The sequence below is a fragment of the Rhinolophus sinicus genome, linkage group LG09, assembly GCF_036562045.2.
Source record: "Rhinolophus sinicus isolate RSC01 linkage group LG09, ASM3656204v1, whole genome shotgun sequence".
Lineage (NCBI taxonomy): Eukaryota > Metazoa > Chordata > Mammalia > Chiroptera > Rhinolophidae > Rhinolophus > Rhinolophus sinicus.
This window is the reverse complement of record NC_133758.1, coordinates 66,036,059-66,061,161: the sequence shown is the minus strand read 5'-3', so window position 1 is coordinate 66,061,161 and position 25,103 is coordinate 66,036,059. Positions and strand designations below refer to the sequence as shown.

At 36.2% G+C, this 25,103-nt stretch overlaps 1 protein-coding gene across 5 annotated transcripts in view; it reads right to left on the bottom strand.

Moving 5' to 3' along the window:
* Nucleotides 1-2,292: 2,292 nt before the first annotated feature.
* Nucleotides 2,293-25,103, bottom strand: part of PNPLA8 (patatin like domain 8, phospholipase A2) — a 47,453-nt gene continuing 24,642 nt past the window's right edge. For all 5 annotated transcript variants that reach the window (XM_074340542.1, XM_019710238.2, XM_074340543.1 and 2 more), the window contains exons 8-10: nt 23,376-23,570; nt 13,634-13,829; nt 2,293-3,393 (exon numbers count right to left, since the gene is read on the bottom strand). In XM_074340542.1, coding sequence (XP_074196643.1) covers nt 3,119-3,393; nt 13,634-13,829; nt 23,376-23,570 — 666 coding nt within the window. In that variant the 3' untranslated portion in view covers nt 2,293-3,118. The remainder of the gene's footprint in view (nt 3,394-13,633; nt 13,830-23,375; nt 23,571-25,103) is intronic.

The following is a 25,103-nucleotide window of genomic DNA, read 5'->3' as shown; positions in this document are numbered from 1 at the left end:
AATTGGGAGAAATAAAAAAGTTAAAAATACTTATAATTTTCTTCATTTCACTATCATTTAACTTGCTATAGGCTTCATTTCCTTACCTGGAAATAGGCATAATAATGGTACCTCCTTGTTGGGGAGATGGGTGAAAAGGGGGGAGGAAAAGAAATAGTGCCATCTTCACAGGAATATGAGACCTAATGAGATCATGGACATAGAGCTTTAAGTCCAGTGCTTGGCATACAGGCCATTCATAATCATAAAAGTATTCAGGTTTCTTGTGTAGATGTGAAAATACTTAACAAAACACATTTATGCTTATCCGCAACCTGCACAGTACCGATTTCCCATCCTTCAGAAGAGTGTTCATTATTTGTTCTTTCCTGGAAAGAAATCCATGCTGCTTTTGAACAAAGGAAAGCACTGGCTTCATTATAAAATGAGGGTTATCTCAGGTGAATTACATAGTTCTTCAGATAACCAGTTTCAAGTACAAATGGGAACAAGGAGTGAAAACTGGTGCACTACACAACTGGGTGGATCTTTTGTTAGAGAGTGAAAAGAGCTAAAGAAACAGGAACGGGACATGGGAACATCCTTAGGTGCCAGGCTATGTAGTTTAAGAAAGAAGCTATGGCCAGAGTACACTTATGTACTGCTATGCAAGAGGGAAATAATCAGCCAAGAAAAAACAAGGGACAGAGAGTTAACTTCAGCTATAAAACAGGTGAACTGGATCATGTTGGGACAAATGACCTTATTTTATGATAGACGCATATATGTAAAATGCATTAAATATTACTTTGTGTGTATGAAATTTGGTTTGTTACAAAGAATACCCAGAAATATTCTAATTTCTAATTATCTGTACTTTTCTTTCATTTACAAGTCTTTTTAGTTGCATATGAATATGCAGTATTGGTTATCTGAAAGGATTATTTTACATTATCTTTAGAAATCATTGGTAGCTTCGTATTTAATTATGCTGCATCTAAAAAATGTAATTTTGACGTTAAAATCAATGTTTTTAGTCGTCTTACTAGCACTGATACTTGTGAAACACTCAAAACTGTGACTAGAATTATTTTTAGAGCACAGCAGGTTAGGTTAAATTTTGAGCTTTGAACTCTAGGGTCCTAGCTATTTCAGTAATCAGCAGCTCTGTAAGTGAAAAGGGGAGGCAGCTGTCAGTAGCTGCTGAGCAGTGGGAAGGCTCAAAGGGCGCGCCTCCATCCTACCACCAAAACAAAGTTGTAAGATCCTTTCTGTCCCCTCAGACTGCAGGCTGACTTTTTGTGACTTTCTTCGTGCTCAGATTCCTTGGATATCTACTTTCTCCTGGATAAAATGTGGTGTGGGAAGGAAGAAATGCTCCGTGTAATTGTAACCCAGGATGGGCTCTCTCCACCCCCTAGGGGAAATCCTACTCAGCCCATATGCCTCTAGGGACAACTCTTTCTGGGACACTATTTTTAACAGAATAGTAGCTGCAGCAAGAACAGACTAGAATATCACCAGTATATCATTTATTATAGAAATAAGAATTTTGAGACATCCAAGAAGGCCTGAACATCAAAACAATTTTTATTCTTTATATTTCTTATATAATTGATGAGTTGGAGAGTTTATTTCATTTTATTTCTAAAATAGACTATTCTTCCGTTTTGCTTTTGAAAAGAACAGGTATTTTATTGGTGTAGGTCTGACAATTCATTTTCACATTTCTTCCTGTCTTTCACTTGTACATTCGCAGAATTTATGTTTTAGGTTGCCATAAAGAAGAGCAAATAAGATCTTAGAGCTAGCTCTCCTCATTTTACAAATGAAACATCTGAAGCACGGAGAAGTTGTCCACCTTCCTCAAGGTCACAAACAGAAGGACTCTGCATCAGCACTGAGATAGCACCCATCTCAGCCGCCCTCAGCACTCTGAACCATACCTCCCTGCCTCTGAATCAACACTGCGAGAAGCAGTATGACAATCCAGGCAACAGGGGTTAACTTTAGTTTATATGTAGGACGCAAAGGGCACTTACCTCTTTTCATTTTTCTTGACAAATCTGAACATGATGTAAGGATTTAAAAGGCAGACAGATAACACAACAAAGATGAATTTGGTTGGCATAAACAATGATTCGAGTTGGTGTATACGTTATTAACCTCCGTGAAATCCAGACAAGTTAAAGGAGTTAATAGGTAAAAGAAGCCTAATTATTTTTTTAAGCATATAGTTGACAGGTATATTCAAATGTTACAAAGAGATGGGCAGCTACATTATGAACAATAAATAATTTTAAAATGACAGCCTTTTAACAATAGATTATTTCAATAGTTTATTTTGTTAATTACAGGGATATAGTCTCAGTAAATTCAAGTAATTAATTTTATAACAGCGAATGATAAGCTAGAGCTCGACAAGTTAACATACAGCATTATCTTGAAATTTCAAGGGAAAAAGTGATTGGTTAAAATTTCACCTTTTTGAACGAAACAATGTTGAAATAAACAAAGTTTGAATAGAAAACTGTACCTGGTTCTTTCATATTTCAAATGTAAAAGTCCTCCGATAGAGAAAAATTCAACTTTTCTGCATTTGTTTAAATGATATTACAGAAAAAGGCAACACTTGAATTTCAAAATGTAGCTCTTGAAAACATGTGATGTAAATTTAAGAAGAAATTAGCTTTTCCATATGGAAGAAAATCAATGATCAAATAAATTCAACATGATTACAGTGACAAAGCAAAAACACCTAGTCTAATATGATATTTTCAGTTCTTGTTTGGCACATATATTAATAAATTTTCAAAAATCAAACAATATAACACCAATATCTACTAAAACCAACAAGCACAATAAGATTCCTAAAGCACACTTAATTATTAACATCATAAAACCTATGAATTCCCGTAAGAATTCCGTTATGAATTCTGTAACCTAGCATACCCTCTGTGCTGTGAAAACTGGTCCAAGCATGGTCTTTTTCAGGATTCCTTAGAATGTGTAAGTATTTTAAAGTTAACTCATGCTGAACCCTACAATTCCTTATTGAATTCGGTGGGTCTTCTGAACAGGCCTTCATCTCTGAGAACATATGTATATATACACACACACACACACACACACACACTCATCACAGTTTTGAGAAGAATGGAAGGCCTTCATACATGTCAGTTTTCAGTTTAATCCAATCATTAATTTTCTGCAGAGTTGTTTTTTCTTGACTTAATATTTTTGCAAGTTTTTTCATTTTTTCTTCATTTCTTTCTATGTACTTCAACCCTTCCAACTGCAGCTGGTCCAGCTTTTCATTTCGACTTTCATCTAGAGGTATGTTTTCACACATTACAGGATTGAATCTAAAATAGGTGTCAGGAGGTAACAGGCCATCAAGCATTATATGGACTTCTGTTAAAACAAACAAAGAGAGGATAGGGTGGATAAGAAAACTGAATTTTTCTGCAATGATCTAATTTTATCTTTATTTAAAATTATCTTCTTTTAGGGCAAATTACAAAGCCTTGCTTATTTCATCACTCCAGCTAATTAACAGTAGAAAGTAAGATATCCATAATAATGAGTGTAACTATAAAATAAAATACATCTCCCAGAATACTTCATATAATTCTGCTAAATTAGAATACTTGCTCCAGTGCTCTGTTCTCTCTGTTTTTGGTGACACTGAAACGCCTTTCTAACCTTTTTTAATTTTTTGGGATCATCTTTATTGAGGCATAATTTACAAGGTGTGATAAAAAAAATATGGTGAATGTTTAAATAAATAAAAAATTATTAAAAGACACACGCCATTAATCCTCCTCAAAATACTCCCCCTTGCTTCGAACACACTTATCCCATCATTCTTGCCACTTTCTGAAGCAGTTCTGGAAGTCCTCTTTCGTGAGTGTCTTTAGTTGCGCTGTCATGGCTGCCTCAATGTCCTGAATCATTTTGACTTTGGGGAAGAGCCAGAAGTCACATGTGCCAGATGTAGTGAATAAGGTGGATGAGGAAACACCGTACTGTTTTTTGACAGAAATTGTCATATACCAGAAGTGATGTGTGACATGGAGTGTTCTCATGATGGAGGATGATTTATGGCACACTTTAAAACACCCCTTCTCTCAACCATAGCTCATGTCCAACTGACTGCATCGAACAAGTTGAAACTTGTCACACAAATTTGACATGCCACTTCCTGTATGGAAGATCCCTACCTTTCCATCACATGTCACTCAGCAGCAACATTCACTGTATTTTTTGATCACACCGCTTACATACAAAATTCACCAATTTTAATCTGACAAGATTTGATAAATGTATACACTTATGTAACCACCGCAAAAATCACGACAGAATATTTCCATTACTCCAGAAAGTTCCTTCATGGCTCTTTATAGTTGGTCCACCCTTACCCTTTGCATTTTTTAGAATTTCACATAAACAGAATCATAAGGATATAGCCCTTATGTCTAACTTTTACTTAGCAAAATGCTTTTCAAATTCATCCAAGTTGTAGTAGCATGTATGAATAGTTCCATCTTTTTTTCTGCTGAGTAGTATTCCATTGTACAACACAGCACAATTTGTTCTCTCTCGCTCTGGTTCTCTTCAGTTTTTAGTTATTAGGAATAATGCTGTTATAAACATTTGCACCTAAGTCTTTGTGGATATATGATTCCATTTCTCTTGGGTTAATACCCAGGGATAAAATTGCTGGATCATAAGATAGAAGTATGTCTATCTTTTTAAGAACCGTAACACTGTTTTCCAAACGGCTATACCATTTTGTATTCTACCCATTAGAGTTCTCACTACTCCACATCTTCACCAAAACTTGGTATTGTCAGTCTTAATTTTTGCCATTCTGGAGGACGTGTAGTGGTATCTTGTTGTTTTAATTTTCATTTCCCTAATGACTAATGATGTTGAGAAGTGTTTCATGTGCTTATTAGTCATTTGTATATCTTCTTCAATGGAGTATCTACTCAATTGTTTTGTCCATTTCTTTCGCTGAATTTGTTTTCTCCTTTACATATTCTTTATGTATATAATGTAAGAATTCTCTATATATTTTGGATCTGATTATATATTTGGTTCTGATAATGGGTCAGATACATGTTTCACTAACATTTTTATTTCAGTCTATAGCTTGTCTTTTAATTAAAAATGTCTTTTGAAGAGCAAAATTTGTAATTTGATGAAGTCTAATTTACCCATTTTTTCTTTTTTTTGGCTTACGCTTTTTTGTGTCCTATCTAAAAAATCTTTACCTAGCCCAAGGCCAGTAAGATTTTCTCCAGGGTATTCTTCTCGAAGTTTTATTATAGCTTTAGCTCTTAAATTTAGGTCCATGATCCATTTCAAGTAAATTTTTGTATATGGTGTGAAGGGTCAAGAATGGTAAGGGGACAATTAGATAACTATATTCAAAAAATTGAATAAATTTTTTTTAGTCAATTTGAGCAACTGTCCCAGTACTATTCATTGAAAAGAGTATCTTTTCCATACTAAGTTACCTTTGTCAAAAATCTGCTGAGCTTCTACAGATTAATTTCTGTACTCTCCATTATGTACCCATTGATTTATATGTCTATCCTTATTACATAGTCCCTTGCTTACTGTAGTTTCATAGTCTTGAAATCAAAACTTGTAAATCCCCCAACTTTGTTATTTTTCAAAATTGTTTTGGCTAATATAGGTCCTTCGCATAGCCATATAAATTCTTCATTAACCTAACATGAAGACAGTATTTCACGTTTCTCGAAAATTTCAAATGAGCCCATCATAGGGCTTGCACAAGATATATGTATAAGTATTAGTAAACTGGATAATTAAAGCTCTCTTTTTTTCTCAGAAGAGTGATTACAGTAAGGGTATTTTATTGCTTTGACAACAAAATTTTACACAGTGAAAAATCCAGTATATCAACTTTTCTTGGGTTATCATTTAACAGATAAAAGTCCTTAGTGGGGAGTTTAAGATACTCACATAGGTTAATGAGGTAGCTAATAACATGATTATATGGAAAAAATGAGGTTCAGAAGCAATAGCACTGTTAGGCAGTAACAACTCTTTTTTTAAATTTAGTAACTGATCTCATATAGGATTAAAAATAAAATAGTAAAATGAGATCTAGATCTCTAGGTCAAAACTAGAAATTCAACAAATACTCACCTACAAAGTGCTAGGCATTGAAGTTACCATAGTCAAATAGGTAAGTTCCTGCCTTATACTCTTGTAGGATAAAGAGATAATAAATAATTAAACAAGCAAATATGTTATAAACATATATATATTAAATATATAATTATATATATCAAATATTTAATTATATATTACATATATTATAAATGTATATATTTACACATAAATATATTATATACATATAATATATATATATATATATATATATATATATATATTAATGTGTATGTGTGTGTATCTACAATGAGATAAATGCTCCAAGAAAACAACAACAAAGAAAGACACAGGATAAGGGGTCAGAGATGGTGAGGGAGTTGGAAAGTGGTCAGGAAAGGTCTCTCTGAGGAAATCACATGTGAGCAGACCTGAATGAAATAAGGGAGTGAATCAAGCATATATCTGGGAACAGAATTACAGAGAGAGAATATAGCAAGTGCACAGGCCCAGAGGCAGGAGACTTCTTAGCAAGTTTGAGGAACAGCAAGAATTAAAGTGTAGCTAGACACACTTTATACAGGGGATACATTCTGAGAAGGGGAGAAGAGATATATTCAAAGGCTACGTCTTATAGAGGATCCAAGATGGCAGAGGAGATAAACACTGTGTTTGCCTTCTCCTGTGACCATATTAAAATTAAAACTGAATTATAGAGCAATCAACCTGGAGAAACATCTGAAATCTAGTTGAACAGAAGTCCTGTAGCTAAGAATATAAAGGAGCAGCCATGTTGAGACTGGCTGAAAAGGTGGAGACATGAAACGGGCCGGCCCCATACCTATGTGTGGCAGCTGAGAATCAGGAGGGATCTCGGCAACAGAGGTTCCCCTGAAAAAGCAAGGGACCCCAGGCCCACACCAGGCTCCCCAGCCAGGAGGACCAATGCCAGGAGGAGGAGCCCCCACTATATCTGGCTATGAAGAACAGTGGGGACACTGACCATCTGGGTGGGAAAGAAACCTGCGGGAAACCCAGACATCCCTTTAAAGGGCCTACACACAGACTCACTCTCAGGCACTCACCCTGGGCTCCAGGGGAGGGGTACAGTGACTTGGAAGGAGTCAGAGACACAGAGAAAGAGACTGAGTTGTGGGGCTTCACGGTAAGGACTGGAGGGACAGTCGCCATTTTCCCTTGTAGAATCCTCCTGCCATGCAGCTGGGAGGTGGGTGCTATCTTTCCAGTGTTGAGCCTTCCCCCACATGGCCAAATTTGAATCTGCATTGGCCTGGTGAGCTCCACTCACTTCAACCTGGTGACTGCCTAAGAACCCGCCTCACCCATCTCGCATACCACATGAGGCTCTATCAGCAGCTGAACCATCTGGGAGCTGGCAGGTGGCAGCAGGCCTCAGGGTGTCCTGGGGTTTTTGCGAAGCTACCCCAGGACCAGAACTGATGGCAGCCCTCCTGAATTAGCAGCATGGCTTCTTCCAAGTGCCTCTAGGTCCAGCACAGGGAAAGACCAACTGCAAATTGCTTTATAGCTCCTACCAGGTAGTCTCCAGCTAGCCACAGGCTGTGGCTGACCTATGCCTATACTGGAGCCCCTCTCAAGAGGCCCTGGAGCCAACATATCTGAAGGTTGGCTTTAGAGCAATGAAGCGCAGGCACACCCAAAGGGTGGTCTCAGCAGGCACCAGAGCCCACTGGTAAGGACCGCTGCACAGCAGCCCAAAGCAGTGGACATGGGAAAAACCCCATAGCCAGTCAGCCTGAGGGTCAATCCCACCCACTGACATGCCAAAAACAATCAACACTCAACTACAATAGGAGGGCACACACAACCCACACAAGAGATACTCCTGGAGCAGCTGGCACAGGTGACCAGGGAGACTGGGCCCCACAAGGAACCAACTACATGAGGCCACCTGGCCAGACTGCGGAGATACAGATTTACCTAATACACAGAAACAAACACAGAGAGGCAGCCAAAATGAGGAAACAAAGACATACATCCCAAATGGAAGAACAGAAGAAAACTCCAGGAAAAAAACTAACCAAAATGGAGGAAAGCATCCTACCAGATACAGAGTTCAAAACAATGATTATAAAGATGCTCATTGAACTTAGAAAAATAGATGAACTCAGTGAAAACTTCAACAAAGAAATAGTAAACACAAAAAAGGATAAAAATTCGTAAACAAGAATCAGAAATGACAAATACAATAACTGAAATGAAGAATACAATAGAAGGAATCATCATCAGACTAGAAGAAGTAGAGGATTGAATCAAAGATTTGGAATACAGGTAGCAGAAAACACCCAATAGAAAAAGGAGAGAGAAAAAAAAATCAAGAAAAATGCAGGTAAGTTTAAGACATCTCTGGGACAACATCAAGTGTAAAACCATTCCCACCACAGGGGTACCAGAAGGAAAAGAGAGAAAGCAAGGGGATGAGAATCTATTTGAAGAAATAACGACTGAAAACTTTCCTAACCTGGTGAAGGATACATACATACAAATCCATGAAGCACAGAGAGTCCCAAACAAGATGAATTCAAACATGCCCACACCAACACATATAATTAAAATGGCAAAAAGTTTAAAGACAAAGAGAGAATCCTAAAAGCAGTAAGACAAAGGCAACTAGTAACTTACAAGTGAGATGCCATAAGACTGTCAATTGATTTCTCAACAGAAACTTGGCAGGAAGGAAGAGACTGCCACAAAACAGTCAAAGTGATGAAAAGCAAGGACCTACAGGACTAATCTACCTAGCAAAGCTATCATTTAAAATTGAAAAAGAGATAAAGATCTTTCCAGACAAGAAAAAGCTAAAGGAGTTCATCACCATCAAACTAGCATTACTAGAAATGTTAAAGGGATTTCTTTAAGAAGAAGAAGGGGGGGAAGAGAACAAAAATATGAATAGTAAAATGTCAATAAATATGTATCTACCAATAATCACTTTAAATGTAAATAGAATAAATGCTCCAAACAAAAGACATAGGGTAGCTCAATGGATAACAAAACACGAGCCATAAACATGCTGTCTACAAGCAACCCACTTCAGACAGAAAGACACACAGAGATTGAAAGTAAAGGGATGGAAAAAGATATTTCACTCAAATGAAAATGAAAAAAAAAATAAAAAAAGGCTGAGCTTTCAATACTTATACTAGACAAAATAGACTTTAAAACAAAGACTATAATAACAGACAAAGAAGGACATTACATAATGATAAAAGAATCAAACCAACAAGAGAACAGACGCTTTTAAACACTTATGCAACCAACATAAGAGCACTTAAATATATGAAGCAAATATTGACCGACATAAAGGGACAGCTCGACAGTAACACAGTCATAGGAGGGGCCTTTCACACCCCACTGACACCAATGGACAGATCTCCCAGAGAGAAAATCACTAAGGAAACAGCAGCCTTAAATGATACACTAGACCACATTGATTTAATTAATATTTTTCAAGCATTTCATCCCAAAGCAGCAGTAAATACATTTTTTTTCAAGTGCACATGAAACATTTTCCAAAATAGACTATATGTTAGGTCGTAAAACAAGTCTCAATAAATTCAAGAAGACTGAAATCATATCAAGTGTTTTCTCTGACCTCAATGGTATGAAACTAGAAATCAATTACAAAAATAAAACTGAAAAACACACAAACACATGGAGGCTACATAACATGTTACTAAATAATGAATGGGTCAACAATGAGATCAAGGAAGAAATCAAAAGATATCTTGAAATAAATGAAAACACAATGACCCAAAATCTATGGGACACAATGAAAGTAGTCCTAGGAAGGTAATTCATAGCAATGCAGGTCTACCTCAAGAAACAAGAAAAATCTCAAACAAATAATCTAACCTTACATTTAAAGGAACTAGAAAAAGAATAGCAAATAAAGCCCAAAGTGAGTAGAAGGAAGGAAATAATAAACATCAGAGTGGAAATAAATGAAATACAGGCTAAAAGAAGCAATACAAAAAGCAATGAAACCAAGAGTTGGTTCTTTGAAAAGATAAACAAAACTGATCAACCTTTAATCAGTTTTTCTCATCAAGAAAAAAAGACCAAAATAAATAAAATCAGGAATGAAAGAGAAGTGACAACGGACACCACAGAAATACAAAGGATTACAAGAAAATATTACGAACAATTATATGCCAACAATTAGACAATCTGGAAGAAATGGATAAATTCCTAGAAACATACAATCTTCTAAGACAAAATAAAAAATGCACAGAAAATCTGAACCGACCGACTACTACTAACGAAATCGAATCAGTAATCAATAAGCTCCCAAAAGACAGGTGAATTTTACCAAACGAAGAATTAACAGATCCTTCTCAAACTATTCTAAAACATTCAAGGGAGGGAAAGTGCCCAAATGAGGCCACCACTACCCTGATTCCAAAGCCAGAGAAACATATTACAAAAAACGAAAACTACAAGCCGATATCTGTGATGAACATACATGCAAAAATCCTCAACAAAATACTAGCAAACCGAATTCAGCAATACATTAAAAACATCATACAGCATGATCAAGTGGGATTTATTCCTGGGATACAAGGTTGATTCAATATCCACAAATCAATGACGGTGATACACCATTTAAACAAAACGAAAGATAAAACCTCTGTAATCTCATCAACAGATGCAAAAAAAGAATTTGATAAAATCCAGCATCCATTTATAATAAAAACTCTCAGCAAAGCGGGAATAGAGGGAACATACCTCAACACAATAAAGGTCATATATGACAAACCCACAGAAACATAATAATCCATGGAGGAAAGTGAAAAGCGTTCTCCCTAAGATCAGGAACTAGACAACAATCCCACTTTTACCACATTTATTCAACATAATATTGAAATTCCTAGCCAAAGCAATCAGACAAGAAAAAGAAATAAAAGGCACCCAAATTGGAAAGAAGTAAAACTGTCATTATTTGCAGTTGACATTATACTATATAGAGAGAACCCTAAAGATTCCACCCAAAAGCTTAGAACTGATCAATGAATTCAGTAAAGACCTGTACTTGGAAAACTATAAGACACTGAAGAAACAAACTGAAGAAGATACAAATAAATGGAAGCATATACTGTGCTCATGGATAGGAAGAATAAACATCTTAAAATGTCCATACTACCCAAAGCAATGTATAGATTCAATGCAATCCCTATCAAAATACTGATGGCATTTTTCACAGAAGTAGAATAAATAATCTTAAAATTTATATGGAACCATAAAAAACTCCAAATAGCCACAAAGATCTTGAGAAAGAAAAACAAAATTGGAGGTATCACGCTACCTGATCTCAAACTATACAGCAAGGCTATAGATGTCAAAACAGCATGGTACTGGTATAAAAACAGACACATCGATCAATGGGACAGAGAATAGAGAGCCCAGAAATAAACCCACACCTATATGGTCATTTAATCTATAATAAAGAAGGCAAGAATATACAATAAGGTAAAGACATTCTATTCAACAAATGGTGCTGGGAAAACTGAACAGACACAGGCAAAAAATGAAAACGGACCACCTTCTTACACTATATATACGAATAAACTCAAAATGGATTAAAGACTTAAATGTAAGCCCCAAATCCATAAAACTTCTAGAAAAAAATATAGGCAGAACATTGTTTTTAGTAATATTTTTTCTGATCTACCTCCTCGGGCAAGGAAAACAAAAGAGAGAATAAACAAATGGGACTACATCTAACTAAAAAGTTTTTGCACAGCAAAGGAAACCACCAACAAAACGAATAGAGAGCCTATTGAATGGGTGAAGATATTTGTCAATGATACATCTGATATACCCAAAATTTATGAGGAACTCATACAACACCAAAAAAATAAACAAATTATAAAGTGGGCAGAGGATGTGAATAGACATTTCTCCAAAGAGGACATAGAGATGGCCAATAGACATATGAAAAGATGCTCAACGTCACTAATCATCAGAAAAATGCCAATTAAAACTACAATGAGATATCACCTCACACATGTCAGAAGAGCTATTATCAAAAAAAAATCAACGAACAACAAATGTTGGTAAGGATGTGAAAAAAAGGGAACCCTTGTGTACTGTTGGTGGGAATTCAAACTGGTGCAGCCACTATGGAAAATGGTTTGGAGGTTCCTCAAAAAATTAAAAATAGAACTACCTTATGAACCAGCAATCCCACTTCTGAGTATTTACCTGTAGAAATTCAAAACATTAATTTGGAAAGATATATGCACCCCTATGTTCACTGTGGTATTACTTACAATAGCAAAGATATGGAAGAAACCCAAGTGCCTATCAATAGACAATTAGATAAAGAAGATGTGGTACATATATACAATGGAATATTACTCTGCCATAATAAAGAATGAAATCTCACCATTTATGACAACTTGGATGGATGGAGTGAATATTATGCTAAGTGAAATATGTCACACTGAGAAAGACAAATACCATATGATCTCACTTATATATGGAATCTAAAGAATAAACTAAATGAACAAACAAAACAGAAACAGACTCATAGATACACATAACAAATTAATGGTTGCCAGAGCGGACGGATTTTGGGGAACCGGGTTAAAAAGGTAAAGGGATTAATAAATACGAATTGGTAGTTACAAAACAGTCACAGAGATGTAAAGTGCAGCACAGAGATTATAGTCAATAATGCTGCAACAACTATGTATAGTGCCAGCTGGGTACTAGACTAATGGGGGGGGGGGGTTACTGTATAAATTATATACATGTCTAACCATGTGTTGCACACCTGAAACTAATACAAAATAATATTGACTGTCAACTGTAACAAGAAAGTTAAGAAATAAATTAAAAAATAAAGGTTATATAACAAATAAATAAACCAAAGGCTATGTCTTAACAGGACTAATAAATTTCAGTGAATGAGACTTTTGGATTTTGTTCTAGGCATTATGGGAAGCTTAGAGGGTTCTGAGCAGGGTAATAGACATGGTTTTTGTTTTTAAAAAAATCACTTTAGTCTTTATGTGAGGACTAGATTATAAGGGTAGCAAGAGTAAAAGGCCATATTCTAATTCCAGTTTGCCTCCACATTACTAAATAATCTAATTCCATAGTACTCTAATTCTCTCACCGTTATGTATATATTTGAACCAACCTGACTCCTTTTCTTTTCCCTGTTGCTTAACTGGCTTAAGAGTCTCCAACTAGGCTTCTGTGCTAATCCAGCTTTAGATACTTCTCCAATTGTAAGTAGGCAAAGGCAGCACTAACTTCCGAAAGGAGAACAGTCTCTGTTCTAGGGTTACTTAGAAAAAATGGGTGAGGAGAAATGGAAATAACAGAAAACTTGTGCCCAGGTGTTTCCTAAGCCTATTATACAGACATAACATATTCTTTTGCAGGTAGCGTTAGCATATTCTACCAAAAGCTGCATTTTAGGAGGTAAAGAGCTCGAAGGTAGCAAACAACTCACCTTCTGTATCTGTAGCACTGTTGATAACATTCGACAGTTTGGTTTTCAAGCTTGTGTATGTCATAGTGTTTTTCACATCACTCTCAAAACGTCCAGTGCCTAGGGACACGATGCACTCTAAAGGGACATCTGGCCAAAGGCATTTACACTCATGCATTGCTAATGCTGATGGGTTATTCAGAAGCAAGCCTCCATCCTGCAAAATATAAGTCAAGAAAATAGAATACAGAACTCTTAGAAGTGAAATTCTATTTTATGAATATGAAAACAATTATATTTTAAACAGTTTGAAATTTACTCACAGGAAAAGCTGAACTACATAATAATAATAAATTCAACAACAAATTATTTAAAAACGAACAGTTCCTTCAAAGTAAATTTATATACTACAGCTGCAAAAAAAGTTATGCAAAAACTGGCCTCACTGGCCTTATTAAGCTTTTCTTTCCTATTATGAACTTCTTTGAGCTTCTTGGATTGCTTTGCATATTTTGCTCAAAACTACTGAAATGAACTGAATTACTTTTAAAAGATATATTATCCTTGTTTAGTGGTTAATATAGATTCTATATAAAACCTAACAAAACAATTGCAGTTCTACCAAACAATTAAAACAAGTTCATTCACAAGTCAAATATAACCAAATTAACTAATTTAAGCTGAAATTTTATTAACAATACAATTTAAAAGTATATTCATTATAATACAGATATAATCTAAACAAAGTAGGGAAACTTTGTATTCCTAAGTATTTACAATAATCAATATTATTTTGAAGAATTCAAAAGGAAGGGTAAAATATGCTGATAGAGCACTACCAAAACACAGGAGAAAAAAAGTAGATAACCAGTCTCATATCCCTGGGATAAACCTCCCTTGGGATTAGTGTATCCATTCAATTTTGGAAAGCTATAAACTGTTAGAAAATTGTTCCTTCTAACAAGCCAAAGTCTCTCTCCTTGTAACTTTTACCTGTTAATTCTAGATTTTGTACTTTGAAGTTACACAGAATTGGGCATCTCCTAATCCCACAGTCTAACCAGGAATTATTCGTGGTTTTCTGAATGAGCCCCATTCTCTAGCCTCATGCCTTGCATGTGTTGGCTCAACTACCCCCCTTGGCCCACAGTCCAGGAGTCATTCATTCTAGCAAGAACCTAACTGAAACAATCAAACATACTGAGTAGAAAACAGTCCATTTCTACTGGTAGATAAGACACTGCTGAATTATATACCAGTACATTAAAAAAGAATTTTGAAATAGCACCTTCCACAATGATAGGAAGAAAACTACCTTAAATTGTCATGCAATAATACACTTTAAATGAAGGTACCATAATTATAGTAATTCAAACATTCTTGGGTAAAGATATATAATCATTTCTTTTTTTAATGTATTAGTATGGTAAAATTATGGCAATCTAGGATCTTTGGCAAATGAACTGCTTTGTATAGCAGTTTTTAGAGCAGTTTGTGTGTATGTATAGGTGTGCATATGTGTGTGTGTGTGTGTGTCTGTTTAAATAAAACTCTTTCTGCAATACGTTATATACTTTTTTTTTAACTTTTATTTAAGTGTGTTTGTCCAGGACACATCAGCTCCAAATCAAGTAGTTGTTTCAATCTAGTTGTGGAGGGCACAGCTCACAGTGGCCCATGTGGGGATTGAACTAGCAACCTTGTCAAGAGCACCGCGCTCTAACCAAATTAGTTAACCGGCTGCCTCCAGCCATACTTTTTAAAAAAGAGTAATAGTATTTAAATTTTTTCTTGAGGATTCAGGATTGTGGGGGAGTAACACAGATTAGGACTACTAATACTTCTAATTCTAATCTCAGCTCTTCTTATTATTAGCTGTTTGGTTAATGTATCATGACTTTTAAAATAAAATCTGACCAGGTAATTTCTAAAGTCCATTCCAGTTCCAAAATTTTATGATTAGGTATTGGATTGAGTATAGACACACAACAATTTTAAATGGGCTCAATGACAATTCATTTTAGTACTGGCCCCAGAACTTTAAAAAGTTTTTGTTGACAACTTCCTTTTGAATAATTTGCAAGTTTCTGATAAAGGTAAAAAGAACTCGCAGCAACCCAACCTCTAGCGAGGTAATAATATGCCTGCCTTTTTACAAAATTAGTGAATCAAAAGGGTCAAAGAAACTTCTCCCAAGTGGTTTTCTTTCCTTGTGGAAAATCATCGACTCCCCACCTCCACTATTATTAGTCAATAATCAATATTATTTTGATTACCCAATATTCTCTGGCTTCAAGGCCCCACTAAAAATAAGATGCAGGATTTTGTGTACTAATGAAGTATATGTATATTATTGCTACTAAAATTTCTCATGGAATGTGAAGGAGAAACACTCCTCACCTTTTTGTGAATTTATGTTCAGGTACTATAGGAAGGTTAGTATTTATTTCATAACTCATAACGGTAACTCTTTATTTTAAACATTACCAAAACAACTTTTTCAAAATCACGTATTTCAAATAACACTGATTCGATCAGTGAGTTTACACTAGAAGGCAGCAATATAGAAATGCTCCAAAATGCTAACCACACTTTCCAGAGAAAGTTAATTGGCTCTTGAGTTATGGAATAGCCAATATGAGGTGCATGGTCCTTTATCATGGCATATGTCATCCATCCCCAATATGCAGCTTTATGACACTTTTGAGGTAACAAGGACACACAGGGCTGTGTGGATTCTCAGAAAAGCTGTTTTGTCATGTCTTCATTGCTTGCTCTGTATTCCGTTTTAGGATGGGATGCTTGCTGCCATTTCCAATCCAATCTCTACCTTCCGAGTTGCCAACCTCCACCACTCTCTAGAGCTCTTCAAAAGAATGTGTCTTATGTTTCCATATTTGTGACTTCCATGAGAAAATGCTGCCTTTTAAAAGACATCTCTTGTCAATGGGGGCACATTTATTCATAGGACCACCATATTTCTCATCTTTGGCTCTTTTCATATATGTCCCTTTGTGGCTGAGATGTCCTTAAGTTGGGATTGTCTCTGAAACCTAAAGATTACAGAAAGCTCGCCTGTGAATGGCCACAGGTCTGGGATAGGAAACAAAGGTGGTGCGTGGGAGGGTTGGGCTCCCCTCATTTGCCGCCTGACTGGCAGTAGGTGTCCTATGAACAGGGAAGCCTCCCTCCCTTGTCTTGGCTCAGGAGCAATGAGCCGACAGCAGTACACATGTTAGCATTATACTTACCTGTATTATGGACTCAATACACTTAATTTTCAGTGTAAATCTTAGTAACATAGTTAAATGGTATAATAATATACTTAAATCATTCCTAAACACAAGGGGGCATGGCAGAGAATATATACAAAAGATCAGAATCCCATACTCAACTTCTGATACCAAGTAGACTGCGTCAGTTCATTCACTAAAACTTAAATGTCCATCTAATCTATCCCAGGCCAAAAAGCACGAAGTGACTACAGTTTTGGGGAATGCCCTCCTTGTGTGGCTGAGTTAGAAGCAGATGAACTGAGACTCTACATGCTGGAGAGTGGGACAAGTTTTTACAGCCACTAGACCCGCTTTCCTTAGAGGCTAAACCCACGTCATTCTAAAACACTGTACCTTCGTTCCTGTAAGGACATTCAATTCTCTGAACTTCCTTGCCACGGACACAGTCCTCCACTCTTCCCCCCACATCCTAAACCCTTCCACTGTGCTCTATGAAACTGTTCCAGGGTGAAAACTCCCAGCGTAATCTCACCTCCCTCTGAAAGTGCTCTTTCTTCCTTGCCTGAATGGAAATACGGCTCTTCCCTGATATCATTTCCCAGGTAGTTGTTGATTGTTTCATATCTCACGTACTTTAGCGGTAAAGAGGGATTGGTATCTTAAATTTGTTCTTCAGTGTTCCTTCTAGACTATTTGTTCCAACGCACTTGGAAAAGTCATGTTCTTTAAAGGCTCTGCTCTTCAGCTATGCCACCATTTCCTCACCACTGCTGTCACCCATCAACCTCTAATCACTCCTCATTCAACAAACTCGTCAGCACCTGGCTCACAGACCCCCTGTCTACCCACGTAGAAAGGGGCAGAAACTTCATATTACCCCTTGTGGCTTACCCTCGGACTCCCAGATCCTCAATCCTCTTACCTACACAAACTATTCGCCCATCTACTCTCCAAGATCACACATTAGCTCTTGTTACCAAAATAAATGGAATCACACAGAACATATACAGTCTTTTGCATCTGGTTTCTTTCACCTAGAATAATGCTTCTGAGATCTGTCCATATCTCTGTACATGAGTAATTCATTCCTTCTGATTGTTGAGTAATATTTCATTATCAGTTTGTTCATTCAGTTTGTTTATTCATTCGCCAGCTGAAAGAAACTATTTTTAAATTTAGCTATCTTTATATATCTGTTGAAAGTCATAAATTAGCTAAATATTTGTGTTGTTTAACTTTGTACAAATCTACTTGGATTCCTTAAATGTAGACAGAAATAATTAGGTTATTGCCTAAAGGCTTTCTCAAGCACAAATTTTAATTTAATCCTTTCAACTTTTTCCTTTGTTTTCAATTAATGGTACATTAGACTGCTACCCATTCCATTAATAGAGGTAACATTATTTCATTTCTAATTCAGCTAAAGTTATATACTTTATTAAATTATTTTTATCTTAAATCCTATAGTTATACTCTGTGCAACTCCTTATCATCTGGGTATTTTAGATGAAATACTGCTTCGTTATTATAAACACCTACAAAGAAGGATCAGAAAAGACAAAAAGGGGGAGAAAAGTTAAGGGGCAAACAAGGTTTAGCAAGAACGGATAACAGTAAGACCAATCCCAAATCATAAAGCTGCCAGATTTCCAATAGTTTCAACAGCCATGCTTCCAAGTAAGTTCCAGTTCCTTAAACTTTATCTGCTTTTCATCAGAAAAGTGCCGAAGTTTAGCTCTTGGTATTCACTCAACTCCAGTGGTGAGGCATATCCATCTCTTAGGTTCTGTTTACAGTTAGCCTAGTTTTGTCAGATGCCTCTGCTATCACTAAGTCATTAGGCAAATGTTATGTCTATGGTATTTCCTGTAGCCTTTCCATTCACTTAACTAGTCATATTCGCATTTCCTTATTTTCTGACTACTTGGTATTTGCCAGGCACACTGCTGGTTGCTGGGTAAACAGACTTGAAAACGAATTGATTATACAATTTGCTACTGATCTCTTAGAGGTACACATAGGATTGTGTTTTAAACTGCAATCCGTCGCGCATGTACTGAACAGCCTAAATTTTAGGTACTCCGCATTACTTTTATTGTATATTTAATCATTTCAAATCATCAGAGTATCAATAAACAACATAAATGTCCCATAATCATCTCAGCTTCTTTTATAAAAAGGTTTTTAAAAATGTTTTTTATTATGGTAAAATATATAACAGAAAATTGTTCTTCTAAACTATTTTAAGGTTACAATTCAGTGGCGTTAAGAATATTTTACAACCATTACCACTATCTATTTCCAAAATGTTCCCCCCCCAAAGAGAAAGTCTGTAACCATTAAACAACCACTCCCCATTCTCCCCTCCTCATCTGGTTTTTATCCTAATCAACTATTCATTCCTATACCTCAACTCAGATGAAATGTCTTTGTAAAGCCAATCCTGACAGAATAAATCACATCTATACCAGCTCTTAACCTTGTACATATTTTTATGATTTAATTTATCATCTCATTCTGTAACTGTGTTTATATTCCTCTAGTTTGAGCTATTTGAGGGTGGAATCCAGAAAAAACAAACAAGCCAGCAACTCCTAAGAACCTTTATGTTCCTCATGCCAACAAGGTGCCTGGCTCTGAGCAAGCACTCCCTCCATTGCTGACTAGTCAGCATGAACATGAGTGATCGTGGCCTACCACAGGCACAATTTGGCAGGTGCTAGGCAGGCGCTTTCTGCTAAAAACCCTCGCTATCTGAACATTTATGTGAAATATCCTAATTATTTTTAGGTAATGTATTCTGAGTTCTGAACATAACCTACTAAAATGTAAATAAGGCCCAAGAGAAATAATATATTAGAATCTGTCATCAAAGCCTTTAGTCCAAACCAATTTATCAGGCTTTTTCTCCAAAGACAGGAAATGAATGATTTCATTTTGGAGGTAGAGGTGGGAAAAGATGAGAGAAGGGATATGTGTATGTCCAAACTCATCAAATTGTATACATCAAATATGTCCAGTTATTTTATGTCAATTATATCTCAAAAAAAAAACCCACCACAAAAAACAACAACTATGATGCGATGTGTGTGCGTATGTGAGAGACAGTGAGAGAGGATTTTGTGCAAAAAGCACTATTTCAAGACAAATACGATGCTACTTGGGCTGGGGGAGAAAAGTAATATATTGGAAGCTACTTAAAAATAATTCTTCCCATTTTATAATTTTCTAGCACATGCAATAAACCTTGTTAATACTGTAATCTGTTCTCTTCCTAGTCAAAGGCAAATGAAATCAATCCATCTACCTGTGCGGAACATATGTGACTGCATCCTAAAACTAAGCTGCCATCTTGACATCTAGGGGAACCGGGATCCTTGAGCCTGTCCCCTCCCCTCTGGTGAGGTCTGGAATATATACACAGACCTATGGGCTGATCACAGGATTTCCACTAGTGCTCTCTCCGGGGTGAATAGCCCTTGATGTTGTCTATCTCTCCACTCACTCTGGCACTAGAACCTTCTGGCATCTTATCCCTTTGGTCACGCATGTATTCTCATGGCTTAGGCGATCGAAGCACACTGTCTGTAGGTGGAAGGTATGGGGATCCCTTTTGTCCTATGGCCACCCAGGACTGTGTTTCTGTATGTAAGTTCCTTATTAAACTCATTAACCTACAAGCTGGACTTGTCTGCCTCATTCTTTGGTCTCTCAGCTCCTTCAGTGTTTGGGGGCCACTTCTGCACATACAGCCCTCTTTCGAAACATACCTACTAATACCACTTAATTTTACCAGTACGGTCAATAACTGTTCAAATAGAATACTAATCTATAGTTTACATTCTACCCCATTCCAAAAAGGATATGAAGTAACTTACATTAAAACATTGGTCAGACATGACAGTTAAAGGGGCTTTAAACATGAGACTGGAAATCACTGAATATTCAAAGAACTTATCAGATAAGAGGAGTCTAATAACTACCACATTTTAGTTTTAAACTTGGCAATTTCTGAAGGGTTGGAAAGGAACTTTGCTTGAATGTTTTCTTTAAGCAAGCAAAATCATTCACACCTTAGAATATTCTAATTTTGTCTTTTGAAGAGAAAGCCATCCCATTTCTTCCTCAAGTATTGGAGGAGAATATGCAATAAGGACAATATTTACTTAAATAAGGTGTGTTTAGATTACAGATTCCATTAGAATATTCTTGTGGGTTTTTTTAAATTGGGGAATATTAGGGAACAGTGTATTTCTCCAGGGCCCTTCAGCTCCAAGTCACAGTCTTTCAATCTAGTTGTGGAGGGCGCAGCTCAGCTCCAAGTCCCGTTGCTGTTTTCAATCTTTAGTTGCAGGAGGGCGCAGCCCACCATCCCATGCGGGAATTGAACCGGCAACCTTGTTGTTAAGAGCTCACGCTCTAACCAACTGAGCCATCCGGCCACTCCTCTGGCAGCTCAGCAGCAGCTCCATGTCTTCAATCTAGTTCTGGAGGGTGCAGCTCACTGGCCCATGTGAGAATCGAACCAGCAACCCTGTTGTTCAGAGCTCGCGTTCTAACCAACTGAGCCATCCAGCTGCCCCAGAATATTCTTATTAAATTTGATGTGCTCAACTTTCTGAAGTCAAGTTATTGATTTACATGAAAGCATAGTCTCTGTACATGTAGTTATATACTTTATATAAATTTATATAAGGAGGTATTTTAATCTGCAGCTCAGCCTAAATTCAAAGATTATGGTCATCAAAATAAAGATGGCTAAGGATAAGAAGAAATATCACTGGTCTATCTGAAATGGAAACAGAACCACTAAATTACTTTGGTTTGTTATATGTATTCTATAGGACTGAATTAAACTTAGAACTACTTCCTAGATAAAGAATAAAAAAACAAATGAGATTACTTCTTTTGAAGTTGGGGAACATATGGTCCTGAAATGCAGTAATTTATCATGAGACTTTCACTAACACTTGGCATAACCGCAATTTTGTAGCATGATTACCATTTAAAACTTTTAAGTTATAAAGCTTAACTATTATATTTTGAATATACCAAGTTACTTCTCCATTTATGACATGGTGAGACTACTATAAGAATATGGAGAAATTGTTGTTAAAAACAGCAAGCTACATATTAAAATAAAAATTTTACTTTGATCACTAAGACCTGAAATCAATGTCAGAAAGAAACTACAGCTAGTCCTTTCTGTCCTAAGGAGGTGGAAGAAAGAAGAGAAAGGCAAGAAGGACATAATTCGACGACTGACTTGACAAATAAATAGTCTGGAACTGACTCCAAAGAGAAAAGGAATCCTATTTTAATCTCTTAATTTAACAAAGATTATGACATTACTTCTAGAAAGATAGAAAGAAATAAAATGGGATAGCTGACTGTAACATTTTAAAATATATCTAAGCTACTATATAAAAATATAGGAAAAAATAAAATTGATAAAAATGTTTCTTAGTATAACATTTACACATTTAAATTAAAATTATATAGTTGATATGCAGTTTTTATACATAAGATATATATATGAGCTTTTGAATAACACCTGAAAAACCTTGTCAAAATGTTAGTTTTTCTCTCAACATATATCTGAATGTGAAATAAGGAGCACACATACTTCAGTGACTAGTGAGGAAAGTTAAAGCTATTGACTCCATCAGATGAGATTGCTTTTAAGTGGAATAGCATATAAAAAATTAAGCATACATAAGATACCTATATTTGGGACGTATCAGCTTAAAAGCTTTATTGACTTTATCACTTAGTATAAATTATGAGTTAAGATTTCTATAAATAGTGGAAAAACTTGACAGAGGAAAAATTTATGATTAGTAAATGAGTCTATATAACAGAAAAAAAATAAATTATCAGAAATAATATTCAACTTTCTCTATCACTTAGCCAGAAATGTTAAAACCGTATAATTACAGATTAACATCCTATCTCTGTCTCTTAATAGCTGTGATCCTAAAAGTCAAACTTTCTTAAGATTCTAGTGTTTCACTTGTAAAATGGAAATAAATCTATCTACCTCATAAGCAGTCATGACTAAATGGGATAATGCATGCAAAGGACTATATAAGTGTCTGGCACATAGCTAATTTAATAAGTGTTTACTATTATCGTATTATACCCTCCCGTTCAAAATATGACCACCAAAACTGTCAGATTGGGTTTTGCATTTTCTGGGACTGTGTTTCATTTTGAATTTTTATCATATTTGGAAAGCCAATCATACATAGTACTTCATTTTTCCATCAATAAAATTATAATTGGCTACAAATCACATTACATAAAATACAAAAAATCTTTCCTACACTATGCTCTCTAGCCAGAAGATTTAATCTAAGGAAAACAAACACCAAATAAAAATATCCTGTACCACACATCTTCTGCCACATGAAGACATGAAGAAGTAAATCATGGTTGATCCCTCTGTGAGTTCAGGGACATTTACTAAGTGCCGATTCTTTTTAGTCACATAAAGTTGTAAAGGATGAGCCCCTCAGTCCACTTACCTGGTGAAGGTCACTTCCCAGTGCGTACTCTGCGAAGTAGCCTGGAGCAGCAGAGGAGGCTCTGATGGCCTGCCACATTTTGTACTGGCAGCCTCCCAAATAGTGAGAGTTGACTCCAGGAAAATGACCATAGTTTCTGAACACAAAAGCTTTTGGTGTTATCCCTCTGTTTACCACGGTACTTACTGCAGCTACCTAGTGAATTAAAAAGTGAACAACACCCACTGTAAAGAGCAGTATTTGGGATCTGTAAATTAAATATTATTTAGTAATATGAATAAACAATGTATAATACCACCCATCAAGATAAATTTATAACATAACTATAATGTTAAGCAAAGGGAACCCAATCTTTTTAAAAAGGTATTTCTTTATGGGGAAGTAGATATAAAGATTGAGATAATTTTGAGAAATTGTAAGAGAACAATAATAAAAGGTATGTTTGACTACCTGACTTGATAGCTATTTAAAAAGACATTCAAGAATGCACAAATTTGCAGACCTTTATAAATAACTGAAACAGCAATAGTAATGAATAAAAACTACTTGAAGATAAATACACTGTTTTCATAATATAATTTACAAATTAGTCTTTGTTTCTGTGCTCTTTGAAAGCATTATGACTTTAATACCTGAAACTCTAAGACAACACAAACTATCAAGATTTTCTGATCAGTTAATAACTGGCCTCTGGGTATTTTTATTTATTTATTTTAAAAACCTAACATTGATCCCCCTGCTCTCAGATTTTATCGATGCCAGCTGAATGTATGTAAAATGTGCTATATTAATGATTTCAAATATAATCCTCAGAAGCTGAAAGGTTACTGAAGAGGCCAAAGTTGTCAGGCTCCTGTGCTAAGGGGCCTGTTTGCACAACTATTTTATAAACCAAGGCCATATCCCAAGTGTGAGTCTAAGGCCACTGTGGGTGGCCTCAGGTGTCTAAGGCCACTAAGGAGGCCATACACTACAACCCGAAGGGTCTTTCTAGTAACTGGTAAACAGACAGGCTGAATAAAGAAACATGGGTGGCTGTGCCATTTACCATGAGTGAGTCACTTTTTGAGGCAGGTCAAGCTCCCCCACACCCACTTTATCCTTTTACTTAAAACGGGCAACTCCCGTGATTTAAAAACAAACAAACAAACAAAAAACTCTGAAGATACAGGGGAACAAATGAGGTGTGCAGTGTCCCCTATGGTCCCCATCTCGGTATCATGGCCTCTCAGGGACTGCACGGTCTGATACACCTACCACTCCAGCCACATTTCACATGCTGCCCTTGGGTCCATGTGCTCTAGTCTTCCGGAACTCTTCCACTTCCTGCATTTCTCCAGAACTCCTCCTGCACAGGTCATTCCCTTTGCCAGGAAAACTCCTACTCACCGGCCTTCACACTGAGATCTCAAATCTCATTTCCTTAGAATAGCCTTCCTCATGTCCCTGTAAATATATGCGTTCAGAGAACTGCTTTTGTGCTCACAGCACTTACTTCAGGGAAACGATCTCACTGTGTGATTATCTGATGAATGCCTGTATTGCCCTCCATGTCTACATTTACTCACTAACTATTCCAAGTGCCTCGTAGCACAGTACTGGCACAGGGGGTGCATAACTAATAGCTAAAGAATGAATGAAAGTATATAGGCAAGAGTGAAAGAGCAAGAGAGAGAGCTGCGTTTGATTTTTAATGGTTACAGTTTGTTATCCAAGAATAAACAGAAG